Source organism: Catharus ustulatus, chromosome 5 (genome assembly GCF_009819885.2).
Source record: "Catharus ustulatus isolate bCatUst1 chromosome 5, bCatUst1.pri.v2, whole genome shotgun sequence".
Taxonomy (NCBI): Eukaryota; Metazoa; Chordata; class Aves; order Passeriformes; family Turdidae; genus Catharus; species Catharus ustulatus.
In genome coordinates this window covers 50,704,302-50,725,354 of record NC_046225.1, presented here as the reverse complement: position 1 = coordinate 50,725,354, position 21,053 = coordinate 50,704,302, and the positions used below count along the sequence as shown (strand labels likewise).

The 21,053-nt window shown below is 40.9% G+C and overlaps 1 protein-coding gene and 1 long non-coding RNA gene across 2 annotated transcripts in view; one reads left to right on the top strand and one right to left on the bottom strand.

Annotated features, from left to right (window-relative positions):
* Positions 1 to 2,190, bottom strand: part of KCTD8 (potassium channel tetramerization domain containing 8) — a 103,231-nt gene extending 101,041 nt beyond the window's left edge. The window contains exon 1 of the mRNA XM_033060691.2: positions 1,274 to 2,190. Within this exon, the coding sequence (XP_032916582.1) occupies positions 1,274 to 2,117 (844 nt within the window). The 5' untranslated portion in view covers positions 2,118 to 2,190. The remainder of the gene's footprint in view (positions 1 to 1,273) is intronic.
* Positions 1,325 to 20,300, top strand: LOC116996736. The gene is made up of 2 exons (XR_004418013.1): positions 1,325 to 1,409; positions 18,344 to 20,300. It is a non-coding gene; the product is annotated as an uncharacterized LOC116996736 (long non-coding RNA).
* Positions 20,301 to 21,053: the final 753 nt, after the last annotated feature.

The following is a 21,053-nucleotide window of genomic DNA, read 5'->3' as shown; positions in this document are numbered from 1 at the left end:
TGAAAGAATGATCTGAGTACTCAAGTCTGCTCAACAAATGGAAGTCACCACCTATACAATATAGAGCAATATGAATTTCTCCTTCCAGTAGAAAACCATTCACATTTCCCTCCTCTATTAAATACCGTGCCTAAGCCCAGTTTTGCAGGGCAAACAAGTTGCTTCTGTTCAGCTGCCTTACAAGTGAAGTTAGTTAGAGGCTGCATCTCGCACCTCAGCACAGAGGCAGGCAGATGCTCTGCCAATTCATCCCTTCCTTGCTCAGGGAGCTTGAGACCACACAGAGGCAGGAGAAGCAAGAAGTGAATGCAGAACACATCCCTCTTCCCGCCGACTCGCTCGACTGTCAAACACATCTGTAATGTTTAAGGCTGCCTCTGCCTTTCCAAGACAAATCTCTACCAGGGGATGGTGTTCTCGATCCAGCTGCGGTTTCATGACCCGAACCCGCTGCTCAGCCAGTGCCCTACATAGCACTACACACTTTGCCAGATTGAAACTCATTCGTCATCGCTCGGTTTTCCTATCTGCGAGTGACCCGAAACCTTTAAGGCTACCCACAGCCAACCAGCGAAGCTGCTTAGGAGCTGTGTAATGGCTATGGAGTGGTTTATTTTTTCTTTTCCAATTTGTGACCACCTTGGAGCCAGACTCTTTCCTGCTCCTTGGGAAGTTGGCTGTGCCCTCGCAGCCCCTTCCCTCACGGGGACCGTGGCCAGGCGCAGTGCGCTCACTTGAAGGAAACGCAGCGATAAAATATTAAAACCCCTCCTTGCTCGGGGATCTCTGCGTCGCCTCGCTGGCGGGGAGCACCGCAGCCCTCCGCGCCGGAGCCGGAGCCGCACCCGCACCGCGCACCGCGCCCGCCCAGCGGGGCAGGGACACCCCCCGAGGCCGTAGCCCCCCGATCCGTCATCAGTGACCCTTCCCCCGGGACACCCCGACACGTGGGGCTGCCTCTCCTCCCGGCACTGAAAGGCGAGATCAGCCCAGGCTGCCCAATGAAGTGCATGGGAAAGGCTCCCACGCCGCGCTCCGGACGGGGCATTTTAGGCAGTCCTGTCCCGCACCCCACAGCGCACAAAATGAAATTTGAACTATGGCGGTGACAGAGCGGAGTGAGGGGAAGCGAGGCACCCCCATTTCTCTGCAGCTGCACGTTGTGTGGGACAGCAAGGCTCTGGGGGTGCAGCCGCACTTCAGGCGCACCGCGTCCCGCTCCCGCCGGGGACCGGGGCGAGGGGCGCGACCCCGGGGCGCGGGCAGCACTTACTGAAGAAGATGTACTCTGTGTAGCTGCTCCAGATCTTGTCGTCCCTGTACTGGTTGATGAAGGCGGCGGTGCCGGTGGAGTTGCAAGCCACCATGTGGAAGCCCGCCTCGGAGAGCCGGTCGAAGGCTTGTTCCAGGTAGGTGAATTTGAGGTAGAAGCGGGAGGTGTACTTCTCGGGGGGCCGGTCGGGGTCACGGCTCTCGTTGAGGGTCTCTCCGAAGACCTCCTTGGCCAGGGCGATCCTACCGCACACCATGATGCGGGCGACGCGGCGGAACTTGGCGTCCGCCTGGTTGTCCCGCACCGTGGTGTAGGAGCCGCGGTAGCCCACAGTGAGGAAGCCCGAGCGCTTGTCCAGCGCCGCCCGCTGAAGCCGGTCGCTGCTGCCCTGCGAGTTGCTATCCTCCAGGTCGCTCTGGCAGCCCTCGTCGTTGAGCGAGCTCTGCTTGGTGACCTTGGGCGACAGCAGCTTCACCAGGTCGCCCAGCTGGAAGTACTCGGCCTCCCGCAGGAGCCGCTCCTTCTCGGGGAAGTGCTCGGGCAGCGCCAGCTGCTTGTCCCGCAGGTAATCCAGCACGTACCTGAAGAGGAAGCCGTCGCGGTCGATGAAGAAGCGCGCCCGGCTGTCCCTGGGCAGCTGGCGGGCCGCCGCCGGGCCGCCCCGGCACGGGGAGAACATGGTGGCCAGCGTGCTGTCCGGGACGCTGAGCAGCGTGGAGTGCCTCGTCACGTACACCTGGCCCCCCACGTTCAGCTCCACCACCTCGGGGAACGGCGAGCCCGACGGCCCCGACACCATGTCGCTGATGGGCAGGATGCTGCCGCCCGCCTCCTTCAAAGCCATGGCTGCGAGCGGGCGGCCGCGAAGGAGGGTCTCCCTCCTAAAAAAGCCGGCCTCCCTCCACCCCTCCTTCCCTCTCCTCCCCTCCACCCACACCTCCCTTCCTCCTCCTCCTAGTCCTCCTCCTCCTCCTCCTTCTTCTCCTCCTTCCCCCGGCGCGCCCGGAAGCGCCCGGACGGAGCCGCTGCTCCGGCGCGGCAGGACCCCAGCCCCGGCGTCCCCTCTGCCGGCCGTGGGACGGGCTGGGCTGGGATGGGCTGGGCTGGGCTGGGCTGGGCTGGGCTCTGTGGGCCGCCCCGGCGCGACCCGACCCGAGCGCCCCTGGCCCTGGCTGCTCCGCCCGCAGCCGCGCTGGCCCCGGGGCCGAGCGCCGCCGGAGCCGCTGCCACTTGGCAAAAAAGCGCTGCCGCGCTGCCAGGCTCGGCCCAGGGACGAGCCAAGCCCCTACCCGGCTCCTCCCCTCGCTTCGGCTGGCTGCCTTCGGTTTGAAATTGTTTTTTTTCCCCCCTTTGAAAATCTCCCAGCCTCCCGAAAATGCCTCTGCCTCTCTTACACTGCCGCTCCGGTCGACACTTGCAGTGCTAGAATGATGGTCGTCCTTCCAAGAGTAGCATCCAGCAGGATGCATATGACAGCATTTTCCCCATCTTCCCTCTATCAGCATGCCTTTAATAAGAGTGAAGAGGGCATTTAATTGAGGGCACAAAAGAAGCCAGCGTTCAACTGTGCTGGTGGCACAAATCTAATGGGTCCTGGTGGGACACAAATGCTGTATTTGATGTTGCGAGGCTTCACTGTGGCAGGGCACACTGGGATCTTGATTTTTAGAGAAGCTAAGCATGCTCTCTAGATTGACGATGGAATTGGGGTGATTCAGAGTAGAAAAAAAAGTCAGCTGCCTTTAGGATCCAGATGACAGACACTGATTTGGAACACATTCCTGTCTGGATTCTTGGCTGTGAAGCACCGCAATTTGTACCCTATTTAGGCAGTAGAGTTTTTAATTTTTATCTATTTGTTTCTAGCAAGAGCCACAGCTCACCTGCATCCAGATTTCTGATGCATGTATTTCCAGGCTGTGCTGCTGGAATATATTAGAGCCCAGATCTGTGCTCATGCATTGGCTGAGACATGTACAATTGCTTTTGCCAGTAAAAACTGAGACCTAAACCTGACTGCATTTCTCTGACTAACAGCGCCAGGTCTAAGTGGGTCTGTTAAATTGGATGTTTCATACATGGGAACATCTTAGCTTTGCTGTTTTTATAATCCTTTAAATGATGAGGGTTCAACCATTAATTGTGCCACATAGGCAGGAGCCTAAGTTGTTCTTCATTTAAACAAGGCCTGGGGTTACAAATCATCATCAGTTTGCAGGTTGACAGCTGCAGTCTGTCACTTCCTCACTAGTGTGCTGTGATCAAGATGACCAGCCATCCAAAGCTTGGTCAGGGTCTTTAAATCTCTAGTGAAGACTTCTCTGCTTTAAAGCAGCAACGTACACATCTACAGCACTTCATCTGACCTGTCTCTTTCCGGGTGGAAGGAATCTGTCCATGGTGCTGCTTTCCTCCATTAGCTAAATACCATCCTAAACCTGTGATTAGAGAGCACTCCTTTACCTTTTATGGCTAAACTGAGAAAAGACTCCTAGAAAACTAGATATGTTATGCTTCAAACATTAGAATTTTGTGGAAGTTAAGGGGCATGCAAACAAACGTGCAGGAAAGATTTCTGCAGTGTTCCTCCTTGACCACTTAACTACTTACTGAAACCAATTAATAGTTTTGAAAAAAGAAATAACTGTAAGAAACAAAGTAAAATTTTGCCCCTTTCCTTGTTTATTTTGTTTGAAAGGCCAGAAGAAACGTTGAAACTGCTGGTCAAGAAAGCAGGGCATAATTGTTTATTGACAATTTTGCCCTGTGTTTCTGTAGGTTTAATTCCATGGGATTTGAGAGGAGTCAGTTTTCATTGGCTTGCTCATTTCTGCAGGGGATATTGTTTCTCTTGAGGACTCAGATGAAATGTTTCTGCTGATTTCTAAGAGGACAGATGTCCTGTCTGCTGTCTTCTATGAAATATAGAATAATAGTTTGCCCATGTCTAACACAACTCATGCCAGAGTATTGCATGGCTGTGACACTGCAGCACCACACTTATGAGCAGCACTGAACTGCTCCTCTGGCCAGAGTGGTGTCATTAACAAGAGCATAATTGTATTTGTTTCTCCCCTCCAGAAGCCCACAGCTGCAGCAGAACTGTATCTTAAACATTCTCTCTGGTAACTTGTGTTTGCAAGGATTTGTAATCTAAGAAAACAGTTTGACAAGATAGAGTGAGATTGCCATTCATAGTTTGCCAGTTTGCCAGTTTGAGTAGAAGTCATGTATAAAACAAATATTATTGTATTTCTTATGGAAGTAATTCTCAGGATTATCAGTGAAAGAAGGGAGACTCTGTGCTACATTCTTCCTAGGTTCAACAGCACTGCAACACTTGAATCCATACACCAAATATTACAGTCACTTCTGTACTAGACTCCTGTATGCTGGCTATTACTAGGTCAGCTCATGGTTTCCTCTGTAAATAAGTATAAGCTAGGCCCATAAACGTCTTTCTTTGAGTCAAAAAAAATAGCCCATACAAGCTCCAAAGGTAATTTTATGTGAGAATAGACAGAGAGAACTTGTTTGTGCTCTGTGGAGTAGGAACCATCTTCTCACAGGTTTACATTATGTAGCAGCATCCTGCAGTGCTATTTGAGTAAAGTCTAAGGGCACTACAATGGAAAAAAGTAGATCTTTAAGTACATAAATGTCCTGCATGGCTTTATGATGCTGTTCTATCCCCATTCATCTGTTTAGCCCAATCTGAGAGGGAAGCAGGGGAGAAGAAGTGGTAGAATGTCTGAGGTGATTATATTCAAAGCATATAGAAAAGAGCTTCAGCTTTATTAAGACAATAAGTAAATATCCTTGAGCTTCAGACATGTAATGGTTTCTGATGCTTAAGCAAAGACAAAAATGAAGATGAAAATCTGACATGGTCTGTTTCTTTATCTGTTAGGAGTGATTTGAGATTGAGATGAAGAATTCCCTTAGATAGGCACACTGGTGCAAGCAGCAGGCAGTAGCAACAACAATCCTTTTGGAAGCAGCATGGCAGAGACACAGTCAGGATAAGTTCCTTAGATTAAAAAAACTGCTTTTCACTGTAATCTTTCCTGCCCTGGAGTCAGTTGGTGTTCTGGTTTGACCAGTCTACCTGATAAATCTCAACTAACCTGAGAGTATCATGCTGTGAGGGGAGGAAAACAGAAAAGAGGGTCAGGAAGATCGCCTGGACCACATCATGTCGGTCAACCAGGTCATTCTAATGAAACATTCATGTAGATAAAAGTAAGCATTTACTGCTACTCAGACAGTTCTGAAATGGAAATTAGGATATCAGGAATTAACACATTTACTTGGCTTACTGCTTGGCCAGGTTTTGGACTGAATTATCCAGGTAAAGGTAACCTCCTTACATATAAAAAATGCTACACTAATCTGTTGAGAAACTGTATTTGATAAAATTGTTAAATAAAACAGCATTTCTGAGAAGGAGAGAGGTGAAAGTGAGAGCTTTCTTCATGAGAGATTTGTATTAGAGACACTCTGGAGTATGATTTTAAAAAAGAAAAATCATTCACTAATACATTATGAGGTGATTGGATGACATGAAATAAATTAAATTGCAAAAAAATCTTATTTCTCTATGAAAATAAATAGGCAAGTAAAGGATAATGTGTAGTAAAAGAACAGATACTTCCTTAGAGAGAAAATTATAAAAAAATCTGTGTTCTCAGCAAGGAAATAAATTAAGTGAACTTTTCTAGTAAGGAGAAAATTCTTCTGGTAGTCTCCTGGTGAAGTCAAAGGGACATGTTCCTTTGTCCTGAGTTGCAGGATCGAGGAGGAAGAGTTCCTGCGAAAGAAGTTCCAGATGATTACTATGAGCAGGTCTGCAATAATTGCAGAAATCATCTAATACGCATTTAAGATCATTATGTTGTCTTTCAGTCAGTCATTAGCACAAAATAATGATAATAAAATTGTAGACAAGAGTGTGAAAAACTGCCAGCAGAATAATATTTCCAGTATTGCTGTATTCTGTCCCAGTAATCCTAGAAGTCTTGGCCACTTTCACAATTCCTTCTTTCCTTTTGGTTGTCATTTCTGTCATTTTCATAGTTATTAATATTTTCCTGTTAAGAATTCTTCTTGTTAAGATCTTACTTGTTTCTCTGTTAGCAACAAAACATCATTCCAAAGCACTGATTTTTCTAAAGACTTTGAGCTTGTCTATTTTCCATCCACCTACCAGTCAACACTTCAATACATATGTTATGTTTGTTCCTTATTAACTCCTTCAGCACATTTTCCTTCCAGTCCTAAGATTCATCGTTTTTAAACCTTAGATGTATTTATATGTAACATTTCATTATTCCAAATTGATTGGAATTCTGTCCTACAAGAATTTAGAAATGTTTGTATTTATATAGTTAATTATCAGAGTTAAAGAGAAGCACACATACATGTAGGTGTGCTGTGGGAATTTGTACATTCAGGACCTAAACAGCATTGTATATGTTTAGGTTACAACTATAGATTATTTAATTGCAGTTCTGGGACTTAAATTAGAAGAAATTAGTTATGAAGGTTTTAAAAATTATGCATTCTCAGGGGGAAAAAAAAAGGCACGGTGAGATGTTTTGTTAGCCAGGTTAATCAAGAAAGAATTTAACAAATTTTGCTTCCCAAGGACTGGAAGTTTTAGTCACTAATAGTTAATTTATCTGTTTTCTGACAGTATTTACAGAGGTTACCACTGTGAAGTCATCTCTGCCATACTGTGGCTGAAGTGATTTGTTTGAATTATTCATGGTAACAGCTGCATTAGCTTTACCTGACAAGTTCTTTGGGTCTAGAGTCACTTTTCACTTATGGAAGTTAAAATGATGCCTGTGTTTCCATACTGTAGCAGTTTGGAGTATTCCCTACACTATGCTAACAATACCAAAGCATAACTAAAAGAAAGAAGGACCACAGGAATTATAAACCAGCCTACCTTTGTTGGAATATTTCAGTTGCTTTTATTTACCCAGACATATATGAGAATACTTTGATATATTATTGGATTTATTCCATGAAAAGTGCACAATTTCTTTTTCATCATTAAGCTTAGCATGCAGAATTAGCACTCCAAAAATATTTAGTCCATAGCTCCTTTTCAGAGCAGAACTGTGTCTTCTATGTAAATTTACACTAGCCTAAATCTGACTAAATTCTAACTTCAATGTGTCAAACTCTGCATTTAACATATTCTGCCTATAAACACCCCCATAGCAAGAATCTGTTCACTTGCTGTTAATTAGACCTAATAGCCTGAACAGTTATGCAAGTGTATTCCAAGTATCACAATGACATTTTTCTCACTTTTCTCAGTGTAGGCTGTATTTAGCATTTGAATGTACTATTTTTTTCATTCTTCATTCATTTATCTTTTTGAAAAAAACTTTTAGATGTTGATCAACGTGAAGTCACTTCCAGAGGTACTGCTTATTGATGTTCTGCTCAGCTGCTCATTTCTTTCTTATTCTCAAGCAGCAATTTACCAGAGCCTGCTGAAATGAACAGCTTGACAGAAGAAACATACATACATATATATTTATGTATATGTATATGTATATGTATATGTATATGTATGTGTATGTGTATATGTATATGTATATGTATATGTATATGTATATGTATATGTATATGTATATGTAAGGTATCATATGGTTTCCTTATAGTGAAGTTAGGCGTGGCTTTTCAATGTTAAGACATATAATATGGCCACTTGCTCTAGCAACAGTTTTTATGCAATTACACACCCTTTTGCTGTCATCAGAACAGGAAACTCATATTCTCTCACTGCCACTTTTTTGAGAAGATAAGTTGAATGGAATACAGAAACCTCAGGTAGTGAGGACATAGGTGCAGTGGTATACACTTGTGCTGGAGCAGCTACAGTCTGACTCTAACTGTTTTGTGAATACAAATTTTGATTTTCCTGTATTTTGATGGAGTCTACACAATCACAGCTCCTTTTGGTTTCAGCTTGTGTTTGCAGTGTTCAGGAGTTCTGACAAGTAGGCACTTGGTGTCTGAGTGGGTTTGTATCTACAGTCTAGCACACAGAAATGAATGCAGAGTGTTTATTTCAGGAACTCCCTGCAGTAGTGCAAATTATGGCTTCTCTAAATTCAGTATAGATTTTTTCTGTTTGCTTTAGGTTATCTAATTTTGCAATAGATGATCATAATACAGTAAATTTACGAATACAAGCCGCACTGAGTATAAGCCGCATCGCCGGGTGTTGGCAAACATTTCGTTCTTTGTCCATAAATAAGCTGCACCCGAGTATAAGCCGCTCTGTCGTTCACAGCGAGGACCTGCGTGCAACAAAGTTGCCAATTAGTAACAGAACCGCGGCAGGGCGGGGTTTACTGGCTCGGCTCGGGCCATGAGGGTTTGGGGCTGCCGACAGGGCTGGGTCGCCCAGCTCGGCGCTGCCGCTCGGCGGGGATGCTCGGGGCCGGCCACCGCCACCGCTGGGCTCGGTCACCCCGGCCCAGCGCTGCCCCACGGCGGCAGGGGGGGCATAGAGCCCACCGGCACCTGTGGCGGCGATGGGACGTGGGGATGTAGCCTGCCTGCTCCTGCGGCGGCGGCACGCGGGGACGGGAGCCCCCCGAGCTGTGGGGCCAGCAGGAGGTAGCTGCCCCGCCTTCCCCACCCCCTGTGCTGCCTGCACGGAGCAGCTTCACCCGCCGCGCAACAGAGTAACAATTTGTAACTACCGCGTAAATGCAGGGTTTTACTGGCAGGAGCTTGCACTGACTCGGTTTGCACTCCCAGGGTTGAAAATGTCAGAAAATTATTCACATATTGGCCACACCTGAATATTAGCCGCATTTCCGGTGTGGGAGCAAAATTTTGGTCAAAACAGTGCGGCTTGTATTCGTGAAATTACTGTAATCTTTTCCTTTTCATTAAGGGAGAAAATTTCAAAGAAAATACAATACACAATGCTTTTCTAGTTTAATATTATGCTTGAGTTTCTAAATGCACAAAACCAAAAAAACTCATTATTCTGGTAAAATCCTAAGTTGCCATATTGTACATCAATGTTTCTGTTGGCAAAGGGAAAAAGGAAGAAGACATGTCTGTCAAGGCTCTGTTTCTGCAAAACACTTAAGGCCAGATTTAAACCAGGATATTAAAAAACCTTTCCCAATTCACAAAATTTAGTATTACTGAGGTGCCTAAACTAGAGGTACTATTTTGGCACTGGACATATAAACATTTTTGCAGTATCTGAAGAGCCCTATTGCTTATGATAGTACTGATTAATGTAAAAAGCATTCATATGCAATGCAGGATCAGGGATGATACTAAGTCTTTGTTTCTGTGTCAGTTATATTGCTGTTCTGTTAGTATAAAATAGTATTTCTATAAAGCTTAAAACAATAATTCATAATGTTTTAGAGATTACTGTCTACCCATGTCATTCGCAAGAGACAAAATAGCATAATGAAATATGATTATTTGTTTGTGATTTCCATATATTTTTATTCTTTCTTTGTGTACTTAATATTTTCCTCCTGATGTTCCACTGTAAAACCAAACCAGAATACAAAGAATTTCTTTGTCATGCAGGGGGCTGCATTCACAAAAGAAAGCTGCAGAAGGTATTATAATGATAAATTAATGATATCTTTAAAAGAAAAAAAGTATGGAAGTGACAAAGCTCCAAAGAATGGCACAGTAAATTAACACATGAGAATGAAAAATTCAGTAGTACTAAAAACAATGTGCATTTGATTTTACAGCCAACCAAATTGTTATCTCTATCAAAATAGTATTAGCCCATAAGGAAAAAATAATAAAGTGAAATTCGTAGAGGTGTCTGTCTCCCACACTTCAGAAGACAATAAAAAAGTCAGGAAAATAGACAAAAAATATACACATAACACAGTTAAAGACATTTTGGTTCAAATGCTGTACCACATTATTTTCCCTTACTGTCATGTTGATAGTTTGAAACTGTTCTGTGTTGTAATTGGCAGATTTTTTTAAGGCTATAACTATATCTTAAAAGGAAAGAAGTCAAAACTACAGAAGCTTGACATACTTGGTCACACAAAATGAAAGCTGAGAGGAGTACAATTGCTGCACATGACTACGGTATGAGTTCTGAAATCCTGAATGGCCAGGCTGGCCTAAGGCCAAATAAGCTGAAACTGATCCTAGATACATTTATGGTGGAGACAGGAAGGAGATCAGTTTCAGAAGTTGTTTCTGACCCTCATATTTTATTGCTAGAGTCAAAAGGACAAAAAAAAAAGGAAAAAAAAAAAGGAAAAAAAAGAAAAGAAAAATGTGAACCAAACAACACCCTCAACAAGGGAGCCTTAGGAGCCTTAATTTTTTTCAAAATGTTTCTAGGAAATAATGAAATAATATATTTGATTTGCTAGCCCACTCTCATATTCCTGGTTTCTCTGATTGAATTAGAGCACCATATGTGAATATAGAACTACAGTGTTCCTGGCACAGCTGAATTTCTGGTCACAGGCACTGGTTCTCCTGGCACCTGCTGCAAAGGAAAGGGCATTGGGGAGTTTTCTGAAGGGTGTCAGGGATGACACAGGTACTGGGAAGGACCAGCCTCAGGTGATGCTGTGCTGGATGTAAGAACAAGGAAGAACTGTCAGGGCTGGAACAGTGACTGACACTCATCATTGTAGTGATGGGTCTCTAGTCTTACTTTTATCACTGATGTAAGTATAGAAACTTTTCTTGTTGCCCTTGATGCCCTGGTCACGTTTAATTCTGCCGGGGCATTATCTCTCCTAATCTCATTGCTGGCTGGTAGGACAGTGTCTCAGTATCCCTCCAAGGCTAGCTGTCCTTGCTTCCACCCTTTGCCTGTGCATCTGTCTTGGCCCAGGCAGCCTGTAGCAGCCTCCCACTATGAAGTCAGCTGTCCCTGCCCTGTATTTCATCCTGACCCGTGAGCTTTTCCTTGGCTCTTCATCCATTCCCAGGTGCAGCTCCATGCACTCCAGCTATTTATTGACAGAGAGTGTGACAGCCTCTCTTGCCTTGCAAGATCATGGAGCAGATCCACCTGGAAACTGTGCTAAGGCACTTGGAAAATAACGAGGGGATTGGTCACAGCCAACATGGCTTTAGTAAGGGCAAACTGTTCCTGGCAAATCTGATGGTCTCCTACAGCAGGGTAACAGTGTTGGTGTGTAAGGAAAGGGCAACTGGCATTGTCTGCCTGGACTTGTGATGTTGTCCCACACAACATTCCTGTCTTTAAACTGGAGACACGTGGGTTTGATGGATGGACCACTTGACTGATTGGGAATTGGCTGGATGGTCACGCTCAGGGAGGGAGTTGTGGTAAAAGGCTCAAAGTCCAAGTGGAAGCCAGTGATGTGTGCTGTTCCTCGGGAGTCAGTACCGGGACTAGCACTGCTCAATATCTGTTTGGTTGCATGGGCAGTGGGACTGAGTGCACCCTCAGCAAGGCTGGTGACAGCACCAAGCTGAGTCATGCAGTTGACACATGGAGGGAAGGGACCTTGACAGACATATGAGGAAACAGATGAACTTTAAGGTCTCTTCCAGCCCAAACTATTCCATGTGATTCAACTTCCCTGTTTCTTGTGAGACTGTTTCAATAGCTGCTGACCTCTTATTATTTAATATATTAAATGGGGAGGAATGACTTCTAGAAATTTTCTGAGTGCATCAGTAACTCAGTTTCTTAGATATTGTAATGTTAGAACATCTTATAGTCAGCTGACCCTATTCAAGTGAACTGAAATCTTACCTTAATGTGTCCTGCCCAAAAAACACATACATAGAGAGGATGAAAACAAAAGAGTAAATGTTAACAAGGGTTTGGGTAGTGATTTTTTGATGGAAATGTGTTATATGACAGATTAATGGGGAACTGATAGACATTAATATACAATAATGCAAGCTTAGTAATAAAAGCATGTTAAAATGAATGTATGAAATGGAAATATGTTTAACCAAGTAGATAGGAGAGTGAAAGAGCTAGTCATATGAGGAGAAGTAGACTATTATGGGCACAATTTACATCTGGCTTGAAGATTACATTATCTGGGCTATTAAAAATAACAGACTCAGATTAGATGAAATCAGCAGAAATGTGAAATGAAAATTTTGTGAAATGGGAAACCTGTGCCTTCCTTATGAGCCACAGCCATCAGGAATGAGACCACTTCATCCCTTTTTACTTTGGGGTAAAGGAGAAGGGAAAAAAAATATTGCAATACCAATGTAAATGAGCCAGAAAATTCAATGTGTAGAGGAAAAGTTTGGGATTTCCTTCCAGCTGGTCCAATCCATGCTATGAGAAAAGGCAGAGAGGAGTCAAAACATTCCCTTGTGCATTCTCTCCCATGGCTGGTTTTAATGTAGTCATTGACTTGCTTGTTACTTGAGTGAAAAGCAATCGTGACCTGGTGGTTCCTAAGGCTGCAGTGCCATTCAGTGTTGAATCTGAATTGGTCTCAGAGAATAAACTGGCAACACCAATATGCTATATTTTCCTTCTCCCAAAACAAGAGCTCAAGTGTGAAATGACTGAGTAAATTAAAAGGCATAAGGAAAGGTCAAGAGAGCTGTAGGAGTAATGAGAGATTTTCTTAACCTAGTTGTAGATTTGAGAGACTCAAGTGGAAGAAATGAAGCTGGCAGTATATTTGAGGCGATAAAATACAGCCATTATTTTCCTACATCATAAAATTCAAAATACTTTTAACACAAACACTGCTGAGAATGACAAATCCCACAAATATGGAAGATGTCAAGCATAAAGGTGAAATTAAAGAAAAAATTTAGATGAAACAGAGGTAAGTCCTATTAAGCATCAAACCAATGTGTTTCAGGGCCTAATAATTAAAATCCAATGGCTTGGGGTACTAGGGAATACAAAGATATTTCAATTATTGGACATGCTAAAGGTACTTAGTGCTTCAAGCAGGTAATAAAGGTAATATAAATGCCATCACTAATAAAGCATTAACACAGAATTAAGAACATGACCAACTAATTTTAGATTTGACTAATAAACGTTGTCTTAACATTGGTTCCAGTTTTATGAAGCGCACTTTGCATTATAAATCATGGAACATTTAGGTGTTGCTCATTTCTCCATCTGCTGGAAATTGGGATTCGAAGGAACATATTTCTGAAGTCTTACCCTTTTTTTAAAAAAAAAAACTTAATTTATTTATTCTTTGTGTATGTTGCAAATACATCTTAGACCTGTCATTGACAGCCTGTGTTCTCTCAGCTCCTGGGGTCAACACAGCAAAATTACTGCTATTAGGTTGAAATTTACTAAATATTAGGACATAACCCCTTGCAGGTGATTCTAATCAAAAAAAGGTTGAAATCACCATCTTAGCTGAATGTAAGATCTACCTTCCTCACAACAGTCACCTACTTTCATAATCTTAGAGATTTTGATAATGAAATGTTATGAAATAAGGTCCTCAGTTCTGTTTCAGTAACTGAATTGGGGATGAAGGCAGAAAAAAATGGAGTAGAATTTTATGGATTTTTTTTTCTGACTGTGAACTACATAAATAGTGACCTACATGAATACTTACATGATTTTTCTTGTTTTAATTTGAATCTCTCTAGCTGATGACAGGTTTTGCTGGCATGCACAAGAACAACGTCACCTCCCCAAAGTGAAACATACCTTATTTCTAAGATACATGAGAGAAAAAGGGAATTTTTCTAAGGCACAATAGGGTAAAGGAGCATACTCTAATTAGTTAGCCCAGAGAGTCTGCACTGAATGTAAATCACAGGAGAATTTGGTTTATGGGACCATGTTTATCTCTGGGAGAAAAAGCACATCTTCATCAGTAATGTGAAACAAGCAATGAGTGAGACCAAACTTTGTGTGTGTGGATGGTGTGTTCTCAGCCAGTTTACTCATCTTTTAGGCATTATGTTGTAGCGTATTATTAGATTTCTACTACAGAGCAATCTTAGAGGCTGGTTTTGTATGAAGTAAAGAGGCTGGCTGCCATCCAAGAATTTTTACTGCATTAAAAGAAAATTTGATGATAGTGCTAAATTCTTATTATCTGTAGTTGAAAGCATCCTACCTAGGACCAAACAGCACTGCATTTTAACAACTATATCCAAAGGATATAATTGTCAAAATTATATCCAAAGGATATTATTTATGATATTAAAGGATATCCAACACCTTTAAACTCTTTTACTTGGTAAGAGGTAGAAACAAAATACCTTTTTTTTTTCTTGAAAGCTTTTCAGTTTAGCTTTCTTATGGTTATGTTTAGTGTTACTTTTATTAGCCCAGTGATGATAATGGGCTCAGGACATACAACTTAATGGACACTAGCCAGAGCTGACTCTTGAGAAAAGGTAATAAATTATGTGTTGGACCAGATATATTCCTAACAGAGCAGTACACCAATATATTTTCATACTGATGAGTAGTAAAACTTCCTAAATAATTGATTGAGACTACCTGATCATTGGGAGGTATATTTTTAGGGAAGAAAGTGATTGCTTTCAATAGAGTGGAAGTCACCTTGGAAGAAAGCACCTTTGTATTCCACTGATCTGTATGAATAACTGCGTAGAAACAGAAAAAAAGAATGAAGCAAATTAGATCAAGAAAACAGAAATTTATATCTTAGAAACTAAAAAGCAAAGAAATCAAGTGAAAACATAGCTTCCCTGAAATCAGATGCAAAATTCTCATTTACCCTGATGGGATTTTGTCTGAGAAATCTAGAGTTTATCTCAATTATAACTCTAATTTAAAAGAAAATAAATCTAAGTCGACAAATTCAATGTTATTATAAAGCAAAACAATAATCTAAAGTCTCTAACCTGATATGAAATAACTTGCTTTCCCATCCTCAGCCTTTTCTAGACCAATGCTGGCTTGAGGGGATTTGTTACACTTGGATGAAATATGTGAGACAAAAAGCTAAATGAATCATGCAAAAAAACCAGTGAAAGTGCTAGGAGGTGCAGAGGGAAAGATTGCCTGTTAGGGAATTAAAAAGAAAGGAGAGTGGAAAGGACTCATTTTTTTTGTACATGTAAAAATATCACCTGAAACAAAAACCTCCAGTTCTACAAAAACATTCTCCAGAGACTTTAGGAAAAACTAGTTTTAAATGTAGGGTTTTTTCACAATTTTTTAATAGAGTTATATATCTGATCTATAGCTATTAATGATAAAATTCTCATATTAAGAAGCAGTACTGGGCCTGTGTATTCCTTAAATCTCATTTAAACCTTCCAAATTAGGTGTGAGACAATAAAATGCTGTGCATTTTGTGAATAATGCCATGGAGCACATTTTCCAGTGTTTATAATGAGATTGAAATACAAGCAATTTTTTTTCTTCAAATGAGCAGTAAGGTGCTTTCTCTGTGGGTCAACCATGTCCCATTGTTTTGTTATCAGCGGCATGCTTTAGGCAAATATTGAATTTCATATTCAAGTGCTATACTGCATAGACTCATTATATAGAGAGTTTTCTCAGGTTACATTTATATTCAAATGACAAGTTATGATTCATATTTAAAAATTTGTTTGATAATGCTAAATATCCTGATTAGAAATATATCATTATGATACCTTATGTCAACCAAATCTTTATGAAGCACAATGAAAATGCCTGTAATGTTTATCTTCAGTGATGTCCAGAAACAGAGACTGAACTCAAGCATGATCATGCCAAGAATGGAAATTTGAGGAGTTGTCCTCATTTATAATAAACATGCCCAGCTGGGTGCACAGCTGCTAACTAAGGAGCCAAAGCACTAGCTTCCTGTTACCTTGGAGGGTCTAATTAAAAAATCCAACTGGACTGGCTTTGAAAACTACAAACATAGGGTCAGGATTAATTTAAGCATGGTCTGGAATACTGTCAAGGTAAGACATCTAAAGCAACATCATGTCACTAAGTAGAGATACTTTATACACATCCAAAGGGCTATTAAATGAAAATAAAGTACAGTAGTTCCCAGGTTACTTCAAAGTCCTAACTGACCCAGTTTGCCTGATCTCCTTTTGCAGTACCATGTGGAAAAAAACAAAAATAAAACAGAGGAAAAAGCACACCAAGCCAACCCACAGGTTCTTCTTCAAAGTGGAAGTCCAACACATAAACAGAGAAATTGCCCTTTTCAGTCCAACTTACTTAGCTCATCTCATTAAATGAAGATCTAGAAAATCAAATAGAAAAATACAATGTATGGGTCCATCTTCTTTATTCTCATTGTATAAACCAATATTATGCTGAACTAGGAAGCAAAACTGTCTTCAGTATATTTAAATATTTTGTAATTTCACCACAGTTTCCTGCATTTTGAAAGATTTTAAGATAGTACAGGAAAAGGATTTCATAAAAATTAAAAACTAAATTTAGTTTGCATCTACTGAGTTACCAGTGATCATGGACCAGCCCTTCTAATGAGAGGTCCCCAGCTACAAAGTCTGCAAAAGGTTTCCTTTTCTTTGTGTGCATCATAATATTTTGACATGGGGCTTAATATCTATCAATAAATCTGTGTTTTCGATTAGTCTTCCAGATTGGGTGATTAAATCACTTCATTTTTCATTTCCTCTATCTGATTGTTTCTTTTCTTCCATTTTTCCTAGTTCAGAATGCTGTTTTTCATAAACACTTGAAAATTAAAAGTTCAATTATTGTGCATATGTTGTACTGTATGAAAGAGCAGACAAATCAATTAAAATCCAAATATTTCACTAAAAGATAATACAATGAACTGAATATATTTCATCCAAAGAGCAGATCCTACATGCATTTTCAAAATATTGGTAAATATCAATTTATCAATCAAGTTCAAATATAAAATTCATCAATCAAGTGATGAATGAGTGGTGTAAGATGGAAATACAACAGGAGGCTGTGTGAAATAATGTGCAAGATCCTTTCTGCATTTCCTATGATATCTGCCTTACCTGTTCTCCCATTTTGCAACTTTTTTGGCTGTCACTCCTTGCCTTACCCCCTTACTGTCTTTAAGTTTCTGGGATGTCCCACTTTTCTGTGGAAGTGTCAAGAGACATTCTTTAATAGCAGCAGGTGAAAAGTCTTTGTCTTGCATCTTTGCTTAAAAAAATGGAGCAAGTTGTTGCAAGAATGGCAAATCCTTCCTTTGTCTCCTCACTTCCTTTTGCACCTTCATACAAAGGACAGTTGTCCTAGAAGAAGAAAATAAATTTCTCTTTTCTGAGTACAGACTGATAACTTCATAACATATAAAGTCAGAAGAGCCAAAAGCCTTCTCAGATACCTTTTAATGCTCCTTGGAATTACTTTGTCTTACCTTTTTTTTACCAAACAGTGGGGCATGCAAAACTTCATGGAAAGTGTGGGGAGTTTTCACTTTCTTTGTACCTTGGAGCATTTTGATAGTTTCTGAATTCTTTGACTTCAGCAGTCAGATGGTTCACCAACAGAAATTTTGTAGGTATTCATGAAGTGCCATTGCCCACACTGTAAATATTTCACATGACTTGTAATGGCTTTTCATGCATTCTGCTCTTGGGCAGCTGCAGAAGAATGTCACATTCAGATAAACTGAGGTAATGTTTGCATGCCAGAGTTCTGTTTAAAGGAGATCCATATACCCTCAATCAAATCACATCCAAAGGATAGCTTGATCCACGTGGATTTTTGGTACGGGGATTTATAGTCACCATGGTTTAGAAAAATGGACAGCACTAAATAGTATCGTTAAAGTTCTTATGTTGTTTTCCTTCATGTTATATCGTAAGGTCGTGGCAGACACCAGCAAAAGTTCAGGCATCTGTCTTTCAGACAATTTAAACCCTTTGCAATAACTGTCACTTTTAGTCTCTCCAAACACTAGCTTGTTTTCATTACAAATCAGCCTTAAAGTCCATGTACTTGTTTTAATTTGTGTAGCTATCATGGAGGGATACAATTTTTTCCTGCAGTCTGCTTCCCCGTTTGTTTTTCCTTTGTTACATTTACTAAGAAAATAATTTTCTTAAACACTGTTTTAACTTCAGTTCTGCCCCATCTTCCTGTTCTTGCAGATGCTCCCTGCACATTGTGGAGCGCATTCCTGCAGCTGCCTCCACTGCTCAACATGGGATTCCTGGAGGCTGAACATGGCTGAAGAACATGTAGGGAAGCACCTCCAGACTTGAGCAGCTCTGATGAACAGCCTGGAAGTGAAAGGCAAACAGTTAAACGGAGGAGAACATTATTTACCCTTCTTCCTAGATTTCTGCCACCACAGTGCGTTACAAAAGGTTTCAGGACTCGGGAGTAGATGTTGACCTGTGAGAATGCAAGGCACAGATTTCATGCGCTTGTAAGTGTGTTGCATAGGATCGGAGGATAAAAGCAAATTTAATCTTTTTTATTAATAATTCAGTTGCTAATCTGTTTTTATAAGTGTGTAAGGGTTCTATTATCTACTCTCTAGGCATCAGCTTCCTATTGATATTAATGACTATTATGTAAACTTAGTTGTGATTACATTAATTTAGTTATAGAAAAACATTGCTCCAAGTAATGTAACAGTAGTTTTCTAGGACATGCATTTACCCTTTTTCATCATGGGATGGGCTTGTGCTATACAAGAACATTAGTATTTTCATCACGTGGAACAACTTACTATGTGATTATGTGATACACCTGTACATCATTGAAATGTTCTCATATTGAAAATTTCCTTCTATGGAAAACAGAACTACAGATGCAAAGTGGTTATTTTCAGTGACTCATCTAATGCTACTGATTTCTAAAACTGTCTATTTGTTATTATCTAGAGTTATAATTCCTTAACCACACCTTATACCTATGCTGTCCTAAAGTTCTGCTTAACTACAATCTTAATTTTTTCTGTAGATGGATAACTGTGTTAATTGTGCAGCAGGCTCAGATAAATTTCTACCTGTTATTACCAGCATAGTAATGATATTGGGGAAAAAGAACTCAGGATTGCACCAAATCCTAACCATTCAAGTGATTCTTGCTTATTTAATACTGCAAATAACATCCTCATGAAACCTGTTTTGTATCTACTGCCAGGTGATATTTCTCTGGTCCATGGAGGAAAGTCCAGGTCTTTCATTCCCCCTTCCATACAGGCACATGTATGGCAATCTTCTGTCTTGTTCTTAATCAGAAGAAAATGCAGGCAAAAAAATTACAAGACTAATTATCTATTTAATCACTACTGCAATATTAAAAGGTGAAGTTACAGTTAATGGTACTTTGTTGGTTTTGAGGAATGTCATTGCAGCAGCCAAAAGACATATGCCTATATGTCATAGACACATATGCCACATCTAGCAAAAAAAGTTTGATGCTACCAGCTTCCTGCTTAAAATCCCTTTTAAATCACAATAAAAGACCAAATCCCTACCATAATACTTTCTGAAAAGAAAAATACAGCCTGCCAGTATCCTGCCTTAGCTGGGAGGTAAGGAAGATTTCATTCACTGTTTATCAGTGTTTATGCCCATGCCCTTTCTGTACAGATGGAAATTCAGTGAAGCAGAAGCTATTTGGAAAATAGAAGCAGACTGGCAAAGACTTACAGCAAGATATGAAAATAAAAGGCTCAGTACTATTTGCTAGAAATGGCAATGCAAACTAGCTCCATATCTGGAAAGAATGCTTCACTTTTTCAAGTGCTGTCAGCTTGTTGGTTGCTTGTTGGTTGTTTGTGGGGTTTTTTTTCCCACAGTTTCTAGCCTTGAATACTTATTAATAAGTGTTCTTAATCAAATGGCTGGTTCATATTTAAATTACATAGGAATGGATAGCTGACCAAGGAGTAAGGAAACTAAGATGTCAAATTACTGTGTCTGAAGGTTTGTTGAACTTTTTTAGAGATTGTTTAATGTGCCAGTGTCAGTGCTGGGTTCTGGCATGTATTCTTGTGGCTCCTGTACTAATAAATGAGCTTGATGTCTCCTGAGGGATTGACATAATATGACCTTGGATTTTTTTTCCTATTAAATATAGGATATCTCTGCAGTCTTTCAGAAGTGTGTATTTCAAAATATTGGAAACAATAATTGAAATAATTAAGTACTCATACCCAAACATACATAGATACTTTTTCTTGGAGGCTAAACAAATCATGGATTCATAAAAGAAGGGCAGGAAGAAAATCCTTAGACCCCTCTGCATAAATCTACAGTCTTGAAGTGAGTGCTTAGAAAAGGCTTGACAGGAAAGCAAGAAAAGAAAGAAAATACATGGGCATGCTCCAATCCCCAAGGTATTAACTTCTCTGCCCTTCCTCCACCTTACCTCTACTGCCAGAAGGCTTACCCTTGTGCACTGCACTCTAGTGCTGATCCAGGACTCAAACTGCTTTTTTCCAGAGGGAAAAGCCTACTTAAGAGAGGTTGCCTTTGCCCCTGGCACAGAAACTCTTCTCATCCACTTAGATAAAGTGAAGGGTTAAGCTGAAGCAGTTAAAGTAGTTATCTTATTTAATTCAAAACAAGATGAAAAGCAAAACTAACAGGGAGTGAAACGTGGTTTAGAATAGAATGTCTCTGGAATTCCTTAAGCCCTTCACAATTAAAACATCATGACAGATTTTAGTATTTTGGACTCTTTTCCTTTCTCTTACTACTTCCAGAAAAACCTTGATGTTTAATATCAGGAAAAGTTTATAGGTAGTCTAGTCTGTCGCATGCCAAGATTTTGTTCACTGGTATTATGCCAGTTTTCTAGCCACCTCCAGAGCAGCAGCTTGTTTTTTCTCTTAGTCAAGGA